General features: G+C 32.9%; 1 protein-coding gene across 5 annotated transcripts in view; it reads right to left on the reverse strand.

Moving 5' to 3' along the window:
* Positions 1-237: 237 nt before the first annotated feature.
* Positions 238-20064, reverse strand: part of LOC114344088 (uncharacterized) — a 59670-nt gene continuing 39843 nt past the window's right edge. For all 5 annotated transcript variants that reach the window (XM_028294938.2, XM_028294939.2, XM_028294941.2 and 2 more), the window contains 3 exons: positions 19325-19478; positions 10836-11072; positions 238-7220 (listed from right to left, as the gene is read on the reverse strand). In XM_028294938.2, the coding sequence (XP_028150739.1) occupies positions 7001-7220; positions 10836-11072; positions 19325-19478 (611 nt within the window). In that variant the 3' untranslated portion in view covers positions 238-7000. The remainder of the gene's footprint in view (positions 7221-10835; positions 11073-19324; positions 19479-20064) is intronic.

Consider the following 20064-nt stretch of genomic DNA (forward strand, 5'->3'; position numbering starts at 1 on the left):
TACGATCGAGGTTCGATCCCCGGCCTGGTCATTGAAAATAAAAAGGCCAACGTCGTAGTATAAAATTCTACAGAATCTAGGGCTTGGTCTGTAATAAGCTGGTGTCTGATCGGCCTATGTAGAAGCGGTACGGCAAGGGATAAGCGGCTTAGTAATACTCCTCCATAGATCCCTACCGGAAGAGCGTTGACGCCTAATAACGGTGTATATATTGGAACAAGGTCGCTTCAGTTCGAATTTATGGAAATACATTAGAAGAGATACTTATCTTAAGGAGAGTACAACAGGGTTGTGTACTGTCGCCCTTACTGTTCAGTATATATTTCAAATTTATGTTTAGTAAAATCTTTGAAGAAAGAAGAAATTATTGAGCCAATTGCATAAACGAACTGAAATTGTTAACACAATCAAGAAAAGAACAAGTTTGGATAAGTTGTGAAAAATGACAAATATATCTTGCTGAAGTTGATTATCGAAGGCAAAATTGAAGGTAAATGTAGACGAGGTACAAGAAGGAATTGATGGCTCACCAGATCACTATTCCGAGCAGCAGTAATTAAAATGAAGATCATGCAATTGGTTGTCAATGTTTTATGAGATAAAGGCAAAAAAAGCAGAAGAAAAAAACGTATCGTTGACCTAATCTGTAAACTGCGTAACTCCATTTATGCAAATTTTACAGGCGACACAAAAACTATCTCTCTAAATATGACTAATGCGAATACTACGTATCTCCCATTTTCAAAGAAAAGATGGTAAAACGGAAATATTTTATAGATACACATATCACTAACATTTGTATATTGTTTAATAAGGATTTAATATTACTTAACACCAACTTTTTATTGAAAATATCACTTTCTAAACAGTGTCAGGTCAGTCATGTGGTATGACAAACTAGAGAGTTACGTATTTTTCGTATTAAATTTAGCGGCAAGGGAAACACGGAGGTTGCTATTACTCATCTGGTAAAAATATGCACGTTTTTTTAAACGATAAGTAGGGGCTTAAAACAGATGGCAGTAATATCTCATTTTCAGAGAATTATGGAGTTACTCAGTTTACAGATTAGGACGACGTTGTGTAAACGCTGATATAATCTATCGCCACATAAACTGCCAAATTTTAAGAATCAAAATCAAAAGATGAACGAAAAAAGTGATTGGTAAAAGTATCAGATGAATGCTAACCAAACGAGGGACTAATTCTATGAAAGCATTTATGGTTGGACAAATTAAAAGACGAAATATCGAAACAACTGAATCATAAAATCACCGTATCTTAATCCCATATGGAGAGCGGAGACAAATAATTATTTTCATATTATTATTTTTTTTAGATATTTCAAGATTATCAAGAACCTGAACCAAGTTCTTATTGAAATTGTGTTGTTATCTGCTTTTCTGTGTGATAACTTTTGAAAAACAGATCCTAAGTTCCCCTTGGACCCAGAAAGTCAGAAAGAACTTGGGATCAATTTGACAAAAGTATAAAAAACATAGTATATTATTTCAATATGAAGTAAATAAATAAAGTATGTCGAATTTGTCTTGTCCAACTTACCCATGCGATTACATATCAAGTTTTATCATTTCGATCCATACTTCTAGGCCTTCATACATCTTAATGTTAAATTTAGAATCAAAATAGCAAATTACTAGCATTACAAAATTTATCTGACAATGACATAAACATACAATATCGATAAAAAATATTGTTAATCTTTGATTAATCTGCTAATAACACTACAACTAATAACGCCAACAGAACAAATATTAACTAAATATGAACACTACATTGCACATTTGTTTTACAAGCTAGAAAAAGCAATATTAAAGAGTAATAACGTTAATGATATGGCACAATATCAACGTGGATAGCTTCATCATATCTATAAACAAAACATGGATTATAAATTTCCGTAAAATTTATATAGCAGAGCACATTTTTCAAATCATATTATTATATTTGAAGGTTTTTACCACTATACAGTGATGGGCGCGCTAATAACCGGCAAAATCAAGCAAAAGATGGAAAACATAATACGTTATTAAATAAAAAGAGATGAAACTGTAGAGATGTAAAATTATCGATACGAACCTATAAATTTAGTTTACATTACATAGTTTCCCACCTTTATGCTGGGGCCACAGTAACGTCTAATGCCGTTAATTAAAGCATTATTTGCATTACAGAGATGGCAAGTAATGCGTTAATTAACGACATTAGACGTTACTGTGGCCCGAGCACTAGACGTATCAGAGGCATAGACATATATTATCATAGAGTGTCCTGTTCAGCGAAGTGACGACACCATCTTTTGTGTTTTGGTTCAGTGCTGTTTCACTCTTAAGCATAGTAAAGCTGCAACAGTAGTTCTCCCCTTCCGTGCCTGTACTCCCACTTAATGTCATCTTAGTTTCTCGATACAATAGGCGCGTTCCAAATGACATGAAAACCGTCCTTCGTACTGTCCTCGTCATGCGCATTATAAAAAATGCGTTCCAAGCGAACATGAACGATGATTCGTATCGTACACTATGTTGTTCCAAGCGATCCATGTACCGTTTCGAAATCGGTAACTGAACGGTCCTTTCGATACATGCCTTCAAGCAGAAACTATTTGTACTGACTTGCGCAGTTAGAATTGTTTTCATTTTTACTGGTCACTGCTATGAGATCAGCTGATGATTCAATCTAAATAATCCAAAATCCACGCTATTAGTACCTGTGATCATGATTTTCGTTTAAATAATTATTAGTTCTTTTTTTTTTCAAATTAATCTTAAAAATATGGATAATTTATTATTATTTTTTTTCATAAAAGATAGCGATTTGTCAGGTATCGATTCTGAGGAAGATTTTGAAGTTGAAGTGATGTTTAATGCACATGTTAGAAATGACATGGTCGCGTTCACCAGACGCAAACGTTGGCAATCAATTTGCGTTTGACAGCAAAGATGTTTGGAAAGCGATCGCTATTTTTGCAAGCATAAAATATTTATGCTAAACTTTTTAAACATGTTGACTATTGAAAAAATATGGCGGGAATTTAAATTGTATATATTATAGAATATTTTATAATGATTTTATGTATAATATAACGGGTACTGAAGACATTCAGCTACGTTATTACCTATTAAATCCATTTTCTTTTTTCTTTTAATAAAAAAATAATTTCAAAAACTTATTTATTGAGAAAATTTATTTTAGGTTACGTTCAAACCAAACAAGCAAAATGTCAAATTTTAACCTAAACAATCAACCGTTCAGCTCGCTGTCAACAAGTTTAAGAATCAAAGCGCAAACAGTTGTGGACGTGTTTGCATCTGGTGAACGCAGGCATAACAATCTAGCAAACTACTATGGTTTGTTTTTAAACCAAGAGGAGTAAACTAAAAAGACAGCTTCACTCCCAAGAAAGTCACTAGAAAAGTCACCAAATACATCTTCTTTTTTGGTTGACCATGTCAGCCTTCGACGGTAATCCATAAATATTATATTATATTAATACGTCGCAAAAGAGTTCTAAAAACAACTATTTTTTATATAAAGGCCGACTAAAAATCTAAAAATTAAAGAAATAATACAGAAAACACAAAAAATCACCAATATAACTTAATTAACCTATGAAATGCCAAAAGTGTCAAAATTGTATAAATGTCACTAGTGTCAAAATTTCATAAGAGTGGAGTAAACTTGCCTGAGGTTGAACCAATTACAAACAAGCATTACAGCGCGGTAAATTTGAATTACTCCTCTTGGTTTAAAAACAGACCATAGTGGTACTCGTACTGAAAATGGCTCAGGCGCAACTCGAAATTGAAATGGTACACAAATACGTTCCAAGAGGGTTACGTACCGGTAATCGGTTCGCGATCGAAAGAAAACCGTTTAAGGGCGATTCTGCGCATTAAAACAGTCCAATCGATTTCATGACGGTTCAAGGGATTGTACAAATGTGTCGTCTTGGAACAAACCTAATGTGCTAGAAAGAAATACTGCAAACCTGTCCTTGAGATCTTGTCGTCAGGAAGCGCGGAGGGTACGCTCACTCTATGTTAATATACTTTTACCTCTATGATCGGAGGAGTATGGCAGCTGTCACGGTGACAGGAGAATTTTAGAAAATGCTGAGACGTCTAAAGGTGGGAAACTATGTAATGATCTGTAAATTCATAGGTTCCTATCGATAATTTTACACCTCTACTAGGTTCATCCATTTTTACCTCGCAAGGTATTGTTTTCCATCTTTTATATATTAACTAACGATTAGATAATTAACAACAAAATATTTTTGTAACATTGGTCATTAAGAAAATATGTAACATACTGCCGCTTCATTAAGAATAATACATTTTAAGATAAGTTTGCTATCGTTCTTTGTCCTAAATTTGACAATACCTTCTCTACAGTCCACTATTTTGTGTCTGCCAAATATTTGTTGATGAGCACCTATGGTCTGTTTTTAAACCAGGAGGAGTAATTCAAATTTACCGCGCCGTAATGCTTGTTTGTAACTGGTCCAACCTCAGGCAAGCTTACTCCACTGTTATAAAATTTTGACACTAATGACATTTATGAAATTTTGACACTATTGGCATTTCATACGTTAATTAAGTTATATCGACGATTTTTTGTGTTTTCTGCGTTATTTATTTTCTGTATCATCATCATCATCACTGGCTCGACAACCCTTTCTGGGTCTTGACCTGTTCCAGGATTCTTCTCCATTCTGATCTGTTTCGTGCTTTTTTTCTTCAGTTTTTTATTTTTAAGGCTATTATATCATTTTCTATTTGTTCTAAATTTCTCAGCTTCGGTCTTCCTCTTGTTCTTTTTCCTACTGGCTTATTATTTTCCAAACTATATCTGTTTGAATATTTTGTTTGGTATTTCGCCTTCTTCTATTCTTTCTACATGTCCCATCCAACGTAGCCGTTCTATTGAATGTTATGATATCCGGATCCTGGTATATTTTGTATAGTTCAAAGTTGTACCTTCTTCGCCAAATTCCGTTTTCTTTTGTGCCCTTCTATATGTGTCGCAAGATTTTTCTTTCAAAGGTGGCTAGCAATGTTTCCTATCTTTTAGTGAGTGTCCAGGTTTCTGAGCCGTATGTGAGTACCGGTCTTATTAAGGTTTTGTATATTTGGCATTTTGTTTTTATTTGCGACGTTATCTGATCTTAGTTGCCGAATTAAGCCATGGTAACTTTTATTGGCAATAAATATTCGCCTCTTCACTTCCTCCGCTACGTTATTATCAGACGTGACTAGGGATCCCAAGTATGTAAAGTTTTTTACCCCCTCAATGTTGTATTCTCCTCTTGTTATATTTTGTGGCTGCCTTATTTCTGCGTTTTACTTACCTGCATATATTTTGTTTTGTTCTGGTTTTATTTTCTGTATACTTTTATATAAAAACAGTTGTTTTTAGAACTGTTTAGCGACGTATTAGTATAATATAATATGAATGGATTAGCGTAGAAGGCCAATATGTTCAACCAAAAAAGATGTATTTGGTGATTTTTCTAGTGACTTTCTTGGGTGTGAATCTGTCTTTTTAGTGTACTCCTCCTCGTTTAAAAACAAACCATAGACGAGCAGGGATTGACTATGTGCGTTCTTTATCATATTTTCTTCTGTTAATTGTATCCGCCAATATCGTATTAAGGTTAACAGTACATTTGTCTGATTTGTTTGCCTTGTTACTTTATTTCACCTTATTTTTAAGATATATCTAAATAGATCATTAGATAAATAGGAACTAGGCATAGTGTCAAAATCTAGTACAGAAGTAGTAGTGAGTTTCACAAGGAGACAGATAAATGACATTTGCTGTATATTCTAGAAATGGTTAAATGTATAATAAAATAATTGTAAAGTTTATTTAGCAGTAAATGGTTGACTTCAAATAGTACCGACTGTAAACATTCTGGGTTAACCGATAATAGTATAAAAGGTCCGGTTTTAGGTATAACTTAAATATGTTTGAATGTTTGTTTTTCTATAATCTTAACAATTAAAATATATCTAATTTATTTTAAAACTCATTTCAAAACATTAATTTCAGGTATATAAGGCAAAGCAATATATTTTACATCCGATTTTTTGTTTTTGTCGTTGTAATTATTGTAAATTCTGTGGATCCTTTGTTTTATTATAGGAGTACCGTCTAGTCAGTGTTAATTGTCAAAAGACCAACTCTGTCTACCTCGTTTGCTTATCGCTCCGGACCGGTCCTACTTAACAATGGGCCAAGTCAGATAAATTTAATAATATTTACGACCGCACTAATTGAAGTCAGCCACTTACTGCTAAACAAACTTTATGTATGTTGTTCCCAAAACTGTAGTGGATTCCATATTATATCTACTATTATTTTACGATACACTTAAAAATATTTTTAGCTTTTATTGTGCCATACATAGCTTATAACAAAAAATTAAAGATTGTCTTTTAAATAATTGTTGTATACAATATAATATTAACACGAATATGGGAGGGACGGAAAATTATGGATATTTGATTTATCATGCTTCGTGCGTCTTATGTAACATTAACAACAAATAACATTTAGTAGGTTAATTACACTTATTAAGTTTTGTTCTAGACATTAATTTATAAACGTAGATTTAATAACACCTGTCAATATCCATTGTTTTCCTTTGACAACCTTTAGTGACAACATTGAAAATATTCAAAATATGTCGAAAACATTAAAAAATATTCGATCTATCTTTGGTTAATTTAAAAATATAAATATATTGTTCGTCTAACAAAAAAATGTTTATTCAAATATTTTCGATCAGTTTCAAAATTAAAATGCTTGTATTATTATATTATTATTGAGACCTTAATTAATTAAAAAATGTATTTTGCATTTAATCTGAGGGACTAAGATTACTTGGCCCCTAAGGGTTAAGTGAACACAAAAATAAAGTGACTAGTAAAATCCTGAAATGATTAAAGATTTACAAAATGCAACATCTGTAATGCTATTCGCCGCGGGATTCTCCAACGACGACTGCAGTTTGAAATTGCGAAAATATACTTCCTTTGGCTAGTCCGCACTGAGGGCCTTTTATAAGGTTTCGATTGGGTCCGCAAGCCTTGTAACTTCTTTCTGTCAATAAGGACGAATTTGGTCCTTGGGCTAGTTTCTGCGATCCTTTATTATATGTGGAATTTGGACCTTGCCACTTAACGTAATCTTCCCTAAAATGGAAAAATCGTTAAAAATAAGTAAAACTTAATTATTTTGATTTTGTTTTGTTAAATCCTATTCAAATAAATAAATATATATGTTGATATATACAGTGATGAGCGCGTTAATAACCGGCAAAATAACGCAAAAGATGGAAAACATAATAGGTCTGGATGCCGCATAAGAAAAAAAAATTTGATTAATAGCAAGCTGAAAATGTGTTAATAGCTTAACGGTGTCTAGTCGGACAAACTTTGATATATGGGAACACTGGAACAGGGGAAGTTTTAATGGTGGAACAGGTTCAAAATTTAGAACGTCAGACTACGAAAACGTCAGATGTGTTTTGTCGTACAGAACTTCCAATTGATTTCTTGCCCTTTCATTAAACTCTCATGCAAAATTCAGACTGGTGTGTATCACCAACTGGGCATTTTAATGAGTGGAACACGAAGAACATGTCAATGTTGGTTAGTAATAGCAGTCTTATTTTTGCATGAGAGTTTAATGAAAGGATAACAAATCAATTGGAAATTCTGTTCTGTTCAAATTTTTAATCTGTTCCACAATTAAAACTTCCCCTGTTCCAGTGTTCCAATATATCAAAGTTTGTCCGACTAGACACCCTTAAGCTATTAACAAATTTTCAGCTTGCTATTAATCAACTTTTTTTTGCTACGCGGGATCCAGACCTATAATACATTGCAAAACAAAAAGAGATGAAACTAGCGGAGGTGGAAATTATTGCTATAAACGTATAAATTAACATTACATTACATAGTTTCCCACTTTTAGACGTCTGCGACAGGAGTATTTTATAAAATTCTACTGTCACAGTGACAGTTGTCATACTCCTCAGATACGTCTAAAGGTGGGAAACTATGTAATGTAATGTTAATTTATACATTTATATCTACCGATAATTTCCACCTCCACTAGTTTCATCTCTTTTTGTTTCGCAATGTATTATGTTTTCCATCTTTTGCGCTATTTTGCCGGTTATTAGTGCGCTCATCACTGTATATTATAGTAAAGGGCAAAAATAGTGAAAAAATGTGTTGGAAGATGAAAGGAAAACCTTATCAAATTTTAAGGAAGATGGCCAGCATCATTAGAGATTTGTTGTACCACTGGTGGTACATATTTATTCGCGGTGGTACAAGAAACGCAAAAACAGCCATAATCAGCACCATATTATAGTTAATTAGAGTACCTACTAGATAGGTATTTCAGTTAGGTGGTACCAAAAATAATAAAAATTATTTTGTGGTACATGACTCAAAAAGATTGAAAACCACTGCTCTATACAGTTTACTCATCAGCTATACAGGGTGAGGCAAATAAAGGGCCTATTAGAAATATCTCGAGAACTAAAGGCAACAGAATCATGAAAATTGGGATAAAGGGGTTTTGAAGGATGATCTATTAAATGAAAATATTTTCATCTCTCTGCAACTTCCGGTTATACCGGAAGTTGCTTATAACTTCGTTTTTTTAAATGGGACACCCTGTATATTTTTACATTTTTGGATTCTATTCGATGTCTTATTTCTTAAAGTATGAGGTTTTGTAATATTATACAGGGTATTTTAAAAGATAATTACGTTTTTTTATTAATTTCGTAGCAAAATTAACACCCTGTAGAATTGTAGTAGTTTGACATCTAAAACTCTACTTACGTTCAAATGATTTTTAATATACTCTACTATTGTTAAGAATCATTAGTATAGCTAAATTTTTAATTTTAGTATACAGGGTTGGTCGAAACTCGGAATGAGTATTTTCTGAGTTTTCTTAAATGGAACACCCTGTATTTTAGTATTGTAATGAAATGATATTTTATGGTACTTTTTTATTTCTTAAGCATTCCCTATACCCAACTGCTTTAATTTGTGCCTAATTGTTAATCGCACCAACAATCTTAACTACGTAGGTATTTTGATAGATAAACCATTATTGGTAACTTTAAGGACCAGTCTGGATTAATATGTATATATTTCTGAAAAATTATTTGGGATTGAGTATTTTCACGGCCAACCTAATAAAATTTTACGTATTTTTTGGTGCAATTAATGTTTAGCTTGAATCACCAATAACTCACAAATTAAAGCAGTTAGGTACAGGGAATGCTTAAGAAATAAAAAATTACCATAAAATATGATTTCACTACAATACTAAAATACAGGGTGTTCCATTTAAGAAAACTCAAAAAATACTCATTCTGAGTGTCGACCAACCCTGTATACTAAAATTAAAAATTTAGCTAGACTAATGATTCTTAACAATAGTAGAGTATATTAAAAATCATTTGAACGTAAGTAGAGTTTTAGATGTCAAACTACTACAATTCTACAGGGTGTTAATTTTGCTACGAAATTAATAAAAAAACGTAATTATCTTTTAAAATACCCTGTATAATATTACAAAACCTCATATTTTAAGAAAGAAGACATCGAAGAGATCTAAAAATGTAAAAATATACAGGGTGTCCCATTTAAAAAAACGAAGTTATAAGCAACTTCCAGTATAACCGGAAGTTGCAAAGAGATGAAAATATGTTCATTTAATAGATCATCCTTCAAAACCCCTTTATTCCAATTTTCATGATTCTGTTGCCTTTAGTTCTCGAGATATTTCTAATAGGCCAGTTATCTGCCTCACCCTATAGTGTAGGAAACAGAGGTTGAACCTCGCAAAATGGACACAAGTCCGGCTTATTTTTTTTTTTTGGTATATCAAGGGGTGTTTATTATGAGACTAACTTTTTCTTAAAAAATTTCGCCCCGGAACCCCCCTTTTCATCCCTTTACAGGGGGTAAAGGGATGAAAGCCCTTCCTGTACCTTTTGCAAAAAATTTACTTAATAATAAATTGAAGAGCACTATATTTCCTACTATTTATTTCCCGACAGCATATGTCTATCACCCACCGTTTAGCGGGGGTGGCGCCCCAAAGTTGACAAATTTTTATAAAAGATGTTTTAAAAAAAATATGTTTTTCCCTAACTGTAATGAAAATTAAGAAGAAACTCTGGGAACATTAATCACAAATAAGTGGCTGATTTTTTGATATAGGTTTCATATAAGGGCAATTGCCCATTTTTTAACTACAGGATGTTACATTTAAAAAAAAACCCTATTTGTGATTAATTGCCGCGTGGTTTCTTCCTAATTTTCATTACAGTTAGGGAAAATTGATTTTTTTAAAACTCGTTTTTTAAAAATTTGTCAACTTTATGGCGCCACCCCCGCTAAACGGTGAGTGATAGACATATGCTGTCGGGAAATAAATAGTAGGAAATATAGTCCTCTTCATTTTACTATTAAGTAAATTTTTTGCAAAACGTACAGGAAGGGATACGTTTCGTAAAAACCACAAATTACCCCCTTTAAAGGGAAAAAAGGGGGGTTCCGTGGCGAATTTTTTTAAGAAAAAATTAGTCTCATAATAAGCACCCCTTGATATACCAGAAAAAAAAATAAAACCGGACTTGTGTCCATTTTGCAAGGTTCAACCTCTGTTTCCTACACTAATAATGATTTAATTAAATGTTCAAAATGATATCCACCAACATCCATACCTACAATTAAAAGTCACCGTTCAATAATTTACATACAAATACTTACAACAATAGTTGCTCGTTTGCTCCTTTTACATATTCAGGGTTGGGGCCTCTGGTGTTACACAAGTTGGTAGACTTATATGTGGCTTCATCTTCTTCTACAACTCGGGAATAGCTGCTCTTATCCAGCTCTTTCTCGCTTTTCAGTAATGACTTCAAAGATTGCCTGCTTTGTGAGACTGGAATATTAAGAGTAGCACTGGAAGTGGAAGGTTGACTAAGAAGATCTACTGTATCTTCGCTAAAAAAAAAACAATAATTTAATATTCATTACTTTGCATATTCATTACATTACATCATTTTAGTGAATCATTCTGAAGAAAGAAGTTTTGGAAGGGTATTGAATAATTGAAATCTTTATTGAACTAGGAAATCCTAATATTTTACAATTGCTATGAGTAATATTATATGGACGTTAATATTAAAACATTGTCAACATTAAAAACACTGCATAAAATTCATAAAAATTGTACAATACCAGCATAATCCTAAGGCTTTGGCCACACGGGCGATTTTTTACGGCGCCGTAAGAGCCGTAAAAATAAGCGCAAAAATGGGTCCCACGCTGAGAATAGTAGATGGCCAGACTGAGCTGTAAAATATCGCGCAGCAACATCGAACGGGCCCATCTTTGGCGTAGTGTCACAAACGAAGGGACGAATTCATTTTATTGGCCGTCGCGTAGTGCGTGGCCAGACAAGCGTGTTTGACTGCGAGCTACATTTTCGTTAAAAAATTAACTAAACCCATTTCGCCGGAATTATTTTGTTTTCAAATTTTAAAATTTTACTTATACATAATTATCAGTAGGTAATCTTGTTCTGTTCTAATTTCTCAATTTGTTATGTAAAGTGGCAAACTTTCAACATCTACTTCTCTTACTAATTATTGGGTGAATCCACCATTTCCTTCGGCATTGTAACCGTCGACGACGCCGACGGCGCAGTGCCAAAATCGTACAATACCAGCATAATCCTAAAAGCCTAAGGGCGGGCACGCGATAATTTACAAGAGCCGTATAGTCGAGGCATTCAGCCCTATTCTGTAACTTTTAACAAATCGAATAGAAATGACCAAGTCGAATCGTAATTACCCAAAATCGGAATGTTTGATATCTATCGCGTCATTTTTGTGTTTGGATTGGTATTCTGTAACTCATATCGTAATCGAAACCTCTGACTTCTATTTCACGCGGTTCTGAGGTGGTGGCAACCTCGCATTAACCAGAGAAATTATTGTTCTGTGACTGGATCTAAATTTAAAATTTGACACCGTTGCCATATCCTCAATGTTTTCATACTTTCTTCATACTATCCTCAAGTTTTGAAAAGTAAATAAAGTATTAGTGTAAATACTGGATGCAAAAAGCTCAAAAGAGGATAAATGGTTTTAAATTAAAGTTAATTAAAATTGATATAAAAAAAGATAAACTGATAAATAAAAAAGATAAGTGAAGATAAGAAGTATAAATGGTTTTAAATCAAAGATATTTAAATTGATGTTATTAATGCATTATTATTAATCTATAATTTAAAATCGATATTACTAATAATATGCAATCTTTAAGATTCGATTAGAGCTGAAATAACTGCTAAACAACTTTTCCCAAAAATGGCATCTTTTCTATAATTTGTTCAGACTATGAGCGTTGACTGATAAATATACAAGTATACTGGCATTGTTTTATTGTTTAAGAAAGGAGTCTAGTTATACAATGATACTGGTATAATATATTTATCCATCAACGCATCAGAAGTCTATCGTATGCTATTCTTGTACATTATACCGTTGATTGAAATTGTACAAGAAATAACTAACAAAATTATGGCAACACTGCGAGGGGCAAACGTTCATTCATGTGCCAAGCCAACAGCCACAGCCAAATAGCAAAGCAAATAAATAAGGTTAGGTCCAAGGTCCAATTCATACTCGTACAACATGTCTAAATTAAATATATAATTACAAATAACACCACAGACTAAAAATTACGCAGCTAAAAAAGGTACAAACACTATAAATAATTATAAAATAAGTAGTAATAAATTATTTTTATATATAAAATATAAACGTCAAAACAAAACAAAATGCGCCTGCGTCAACCACAATTCCGATAATCGAAATCTCATTTCGACAGGATAAATGCTGTCGAAGTGATTTCTATTCACTATTACGATTTTAGAGATTCCGAAGTAGTTATGGAATACGGATTTGGACTATTTCTATTCGACTTGGCCACTTCTATTCGATTTTACTGACTTCTATCATCGAAATGAGTTACAGAATAGGCGTGATTGAAGGATTGAAGTGTCGATTTTTTTTGCAGTAAGACGGATTTTAATGCGGATTGGTGCGTTGGATTCGTGAGAATGTCAGGAAAATTTGTGAACTAATGTAATGAATAAGAAATCTCAAATTGCATTTGTGCATAAGAAAAATGCATTTCAAAAGTGAACTCGGTAAATAGTGGGAAAAATTGACTCAAGTTTTTTACTCGGTAGTTTTTGGGGTCGCTGAAAACGAATATGAGGTCGGCGAAAGTGTGCAAACTACCTGGTGCCTGCAGTGGGTGTAAAAACGTCTTCCTTTGAAGTATTATGGTAATTTGTTAAATAATTGGCCCAAACTTGTAACTCGGATGTTTTTGGGGTCGCTGAAAATGAATATGAGGTCGGCGAGAGTGTGCAAAGTACCTGGTGCCTGCAGCGGGTGTAATAAACGTCTTCCTCTGGAGTATTATGGTAATTTATCATATAATTAGTTTAAACTCGTTAGTCGGGGGTTTTTGGGGTAACCTATTTTCTTCGATGTAACTATAGTGATCGAAAAGGGTGGTGTTTTTATTATAAATAAACATAAATTTTTATTATTATAATATATTTATGGTTAAAAAAGTTCATTATACAAAATGTATCGTAATTTATCTTTAAAATTCATTTTCTTCATCATTATCATCTTCTTCTTCATTATTTCCTTCCTCTTTCGAGTCCAATGCAATATTTGTGCAATCAGCCTGCACAATTTTTGCAGGCTAAATTACAAACTAACCCATGCTTCCTGCACCCGCATGAGTTTCCGCAGCCCGACTTACAACTACAAAATATTATACCCCCGAGTAACAAGTTTGGGCCAATTATTTGACAAATTACCATAATAGTTCAGAGGAAGACGTTTATTACACCTGCTGCAGGCACCAGGTAGTTTGCACACTCTCGCCGACCTCATATTCATTTTCAGCGACCCCAAAAACCCCCCTAGTAATGAGTTTAAGCCAATTATATGATAAATTACCACAATACTCCAGAGGAAGACGTTTATTACACCCGCTTCAGGCACCAGGTAGTTTGCACACTCTCTCCGACCTCATATTCATTTTCAGCGACCCCAAAAACCCCCGAGTAATGAGTTTAAGCCAATTATATGATAAATTACCACAATACTCTAGAGCAAGACGTTTATTACACCCGCTGCAGGCACCTGGTAGTTTGCACACTCTCGCCGACCTCATATTCGTTTTCAGCGACCCCAAAAACCCCCGAGTAAGAAAATTGAGTCAATTTTTCCCACTATTTACCGAGTTGCAAATTTATAATAATTGCCTATTTCAAAATGCACTTTTGAAATGCATTTTTCCTATGCACAAATGCAATTTCTTATTCATTACATTAGTTCACAAAATTTTCTGACATTCTCACGAATCCAACGTACCAAACTGCATTACAATCCGTCTTACTGCGCCAAAAATCGACAGTAAGGCCTTTATTTGTGCTTCAATGCCTCGACTAGTAAAATGAAGCGCGAAAATGGGTCCCACGGTGAGAGTAGTAGATGGCCAGACTGAGTTGTAAAATATCGCGCAGCAACATCGAACGGGCCCATCTTTGGCGTCGTGTCGCAAATGAAGGAAGGAATTCATTTTATTAGCCATAGCGTAGTGCACGAAACAAAAAAAAACACCAAGATACCTAGTATGCAGTGTACTGAACGAAATTTGTAGCTCGTCTAGCCACAACAATGACCAAAAACAGTGCTAGCGTAACAGGTACAACGACCAAAAACAGTGCCAGGTATGATATACAGTGATGCAGATCACTGCAAAATAGCACAAAAGATGGAAAACATAATAGATTGCGGAACAAAAAGAGATGAAACTAGTGGAGGTGGAAATGGTCGTTATAAACGTATACAGGGTGGTTCATCTTATTCGCCTCGGTCTCTGTACGGAAAACCACTTGATATTTTAAAAAAATTTCTTCACAGAAATATACAGGGTCTTTAATACTACAACCTAAAAATAATGTGAATTATACAGGGTGTTCCAAAAAAGAGTGGTATATCAAAGTTATATTTTTTCTTATGGAATGCCCTATATCTGATGACATTATTGAATTGACCTTAAAAAATAAGCTATACTTTCATAAGAGTTCCCTATACCTAAATACAGGGTGTTTTGATTTATTTCGATTTTTATAAAAATGTAAGGTTTTAGAAAAAAATAAATATCTACCAATCTAAGAAGCAGTAACAAATTCTTTCTTGGATCGTAATAAAAAACTATTTAGGATACTTAAACAGATGCTTATTGCAACAAAATTTCTTACAGGGTGGACAAAATATGAGATTGTTCTATTAACAAATTCAAGCTGTAATAACTTACTTATTTTAAATGGAACACCCTGTATCTTACTAGTCTATTGCGTAGAAAATTTACTTAGCTTTTAATTTGTGCTAGGGTTTCCTATACCTATCTTTTTACAGGGCGGTCAAAATATTAGATTGATCTATTAACAAATTCAAGCTGTAATAACTTACTTATTTTAAATAGAACACCCTGTATCTTACTAGTCTATCGAGTAGAAAATTTACTTAGCTTTCAATTCTTATTAGGGTTTCCTATACCTATCTCCCTTTATTTTTTAAATATTTAAAGATTTCCTAATTTGTAAGCTTTAAAAATTAGAATTACACAAGTACCTATGTCGTGTTTATGTACAACACATCACCAACACCGGCAATATACTTAGACAAGATACTGTCATTAATGAAATTTTCAGTGTTATCATGTAGTCACACAGAGTGTTGTATTATTTTAGTTGATTTTGGCCTACATGTGAAATTGAATATTACGTTTATTTTAAACTTCATACCCTATATTAGATGCCGTATTCTGGAAGATATTTAAATTATATTTCATTCCGTATAAGTATTTTCCATATCTTAACCCAACGGTTATTAAGTAAATTTAAGAACGCCACTTTTTGTTTGAATCTTTAAATCGCAATTACAAACAATTAAATGCAATGGCTACTTTGACGAAAACGAGCCTATTGTACAAAAATATGTAAAAATGGGTATTTACAGAATAACATGGGAATTTATATCTACAGAATAACATGTGTATTGAGAATGTTAACATGGAATTGAAGAGATTTTAAATATCTTCCATTATAAAGAATAGAATATCGAGTTTGTCATTTAAAATAAGAAAACTCTGTGTGATTAAATGATAAAAATGTGAATTTTATTAATGAAACTATCTTGACCAAGATATTTAAGTATATTGCCGGTGTTGGTGATGTGTTGTACATAACCACGACATAGGTACTTAATTCTAATTTTTAAAGCTTACAAATTAGGAAATCTTTAAATATTTAAAAAATGAAGGAAGATAGGTATAGGAAACCCTAATAAGAATTGAAAGCTAAGTAAATTTTCTTCTCGACAGACTAGTAAGATACAGGGTGTTCTATTTAAAATAAGTAAGTTATTACAGCTTGAATTTGTTAATAGATCAATCTAATATTTTGACCACCCTGTAAAAAGATAGGTATAGGAAACCCTAGTACAAATTGAAAGCTAAGTAAATTTTCTACGCGATAGACTAGTAAGATACAGGGTATTCCATTTAAAATAAGTAAGTTATTACAGCTTGAATTTGTTAATAGAACAATCTCATATTTTGACCACCCTGTAAGAAATTTTGTTGCAATAAGCATCTGTTTAAGTATGCTGAATAGTCTATTATTAAGATACAAGAAAGAATTTGTTACTGCTTCTTATATTCGTAGATATTTATTTTTTTCTAAAACCTTACATTTTTATAAAAATCGAAATAAATCAAAACTTCCTGTATTTAGGTATAGGGAACCCTTATGAAAGTATAGCTTATTTTTTAAGGTCAATTTAATAATGTCATCAGATATAGGGCATTCCATAAAAAAAATATAACTTTGATATACCACTCTTTTTTGGAACACCCTGTATAATTCACATTATTTTTAGGTTGTAGTATTAAAGGCCCTGTATATTTTTGTGAAGAAATTTTTTTAAAATATCAAGTGGTTTTCTGTACAAAGACCGAGGCGAATAAGATGAACCACCCTGTATATTAACATTACATTACATAGTTTCCCACCTTTAGACGTCTGTGACAGGAATATTTTAGAAGATTCTACTGTCACAGTGACAGTTGTCATACTCCTTTGACACGTCTAAAGGTGGGAAACTATGTAATGTAATGTTAATTTATATGTTTATAACGACCATTTCCATCTCCACTAGTTCCACCTCTTTTTGTTTCGCAATGTATTATGTTTTCCATCTTTTGCGCTATTTTGCCGGTTATTACTTAGATTAATGAAAACCCCTTCTTAAATCTATGGGCTTCTTAAATGTATGGGTTATTAGCGCGCTCACCACTGTATAGTGCTAGCGATAAATCCCCTCCCTCTCTTGTATCTTTGGAATGGTTATACTGTTACGTTTTAAAAATTCAATCATCTATATACAGTGATGAGCGCACTAATAACCGGCAAAATAACGCAAAAGATGGAAAACATATTAAGTTATAAGATAAAAAGGGATGAACCTAGTAGAGGTGTTAAATTTAGCGATAGTAACTTAAAAATTGACATTATATTGATTGTTTCCCACCTTTAGACGTATCGGACGAGTTTGAGAAATGCCACTGTCACAGTGACAGTATTAGTTGACATACTCTTCTGATACACCTCTACTAGTTTTATTTCTTTTTATCTCAAAATTTAATATGTTTTCCATCTCTTGCGCTATTTTGCCGGTTATTAGCGCGCTCATCACTGTATTATTTTTATTAATAAGATTATTCCACTCTTTCATATCGTTTCCCACATTTCTCCTATTTTCTTATATAAATAATCGAATAGATAGCAGACTTTGAATTTGGCATGGGTTGTCATGGATACGTTACGGTACGTCACTTTGACAGTCGTCGAATTCTAAAATTGGGGTGCTTCTTGCAACATAAGTTTTCAGGCAATTGATCTTGGATAAATCACCCTCATTGGAGATATCGGCCTGAACTTATGCTAAATGAACTTGGCATATTGTGGCGTTGTTGTAGGTACATTTTGTGTAGTTATCAAGTTCACACCGTAATGATACGATACCTATTTTCAAAGCACCATCTAGATGCGCCGTAACGATTCCTGAAACCATTCTGAAGGAAGAGAACATCAGGTAGGTCTAATTCGATTCCTTAAGCACTGCAATACGTGCATTTTTGATTTCCGAGAAACTGGCAACGTTGCCCTAGAAATTAGAATGACACTTGTGACAAGATCAACTTACACAACTTGAAAAACACGAATTTCGGTTATAAGAGCTGTACCAGTTTTTTTTTGACGCGAAGTGTACCTATATAAAAAGTCAAACAATAAATGCACATAATTTTCCCCTTGTTGCCATATTGTAAATTTGAAAAAATATGTATATAGGGAATAATCAGATTTTTTGACATGCCATTCCTATTACAGTGAGGATTTCATTGGCTAGAATTAGTGACGAGTTTATATGACGTCATTATTATATTTGAGAGATTGTAAATGGTCATAATATTGGAAGTTACATAATATGTCAAATTATTGTTTTCAAATTATATTTTATTTATTTAGTTTATATTGTAACGACAGTTTATTTTTAAACCAACTTCACTTTCCCTTCCATATCCTTGATTGGTCGATTAGTTTTGTATAAGTCTTGTTGTATGATAGGATTAGTTAGGTAGATTAATTTTAAGAAATGTTGCTGGCTAAATGGGCACAGCTCCCAAAGGCCATAAAAGAAGAAGAAAAAAAGAATCAAACAAAAATTTTACATAACCTTCTATAGAACAATGTCAGTTTGACACTTATAGTACAGATAGTTATCTTTGTTTCACACTCTTAAAGACAAAGAGAAACAGAGTAGCCGGTAGTTGTTTTGGTAAATACATACATGTTTTTTATTTGGCAACAGCGCTTTCCTGTTAAACTTAACGGTAGCGAAAAAACTAATACATATATGAGGAAAAATTTGTTGAATTTGTTTGTCGTCAAGTTTGTACCGGTGGGTTATGATGTCATTAAATCTATGACGTACATCTAAGTCTAGGTTAAGGAGACGGACTTAATACAAATTGAGCTTTGCATGAGAGGTTTTAACTATTTTCATTCTCATTATTTACAAAAAAAAACTTACCCTTTCTTATCAGCATTGGAGGATTTGCTATCTTCCTGAATCATAATTTGTAAAATTTGATTGGCTCTTTCTTCGTCGAAATTTACACTCTCTAGAGCTATGCATATTAGGTGTTCAGCAACATCCTTGTACTTTTCTTGTAACGATACTTTTACTAAAACATATGAGTTAACATATATCATTCAACACAGCTTTATAAAAATAATAATTTATCAATGATTCAATAATCACTACCAGTGAAATATATCATCCAAATTATATGGATTAGGACTGTTTAAGATAGGTTTTGAATCAATTTACTAATCGTCTAATAAAGAGTAAATATAAATACACTGTAACTGTAAGAGCAACAATGGAGGAAAATGGTTACAAAGAGTTGTAGAGCCGATGATGGTGATTATCGAACATTTCCTTTGATGGATAACATTTCGTCATAAACACAAGAAAATCCAAAAATAGGTAAAAAAGTTCCCATTCCAACTCCAACTTCCCAACTTCCAACTTTCCAAGTTCCCATTCCAACATTCACTTTTAATTTTATTTTACTTGCGTTGCGTTAAGATGTGGAAATTTAATTCCCGAGAAATATTTGTTTTCATTTCAACGTTTACACGAGATACTCGAGATAAAAATTTAAAGAAGATGATCCGCCAGCATCAACTCGTATACTTTACTATAACGGTATACGTACTATCTTAAAACATGTAAACTTGTGATAACACTGATGATGGAATATTGAT

This window comes from Diabrotica virgifera, chromosome 1 (genome assembly GCF_917563875.1).
Source record: "Diabrotica virgifera virgifera chromosome 1, PGI_DIABVI_V3a".
NCBI lineage: Eukaryota > Metazoa > Arthropoda > Insecta > Coleoptera > Chrysomelidae > Diabrotica > Diabrotica virgifera.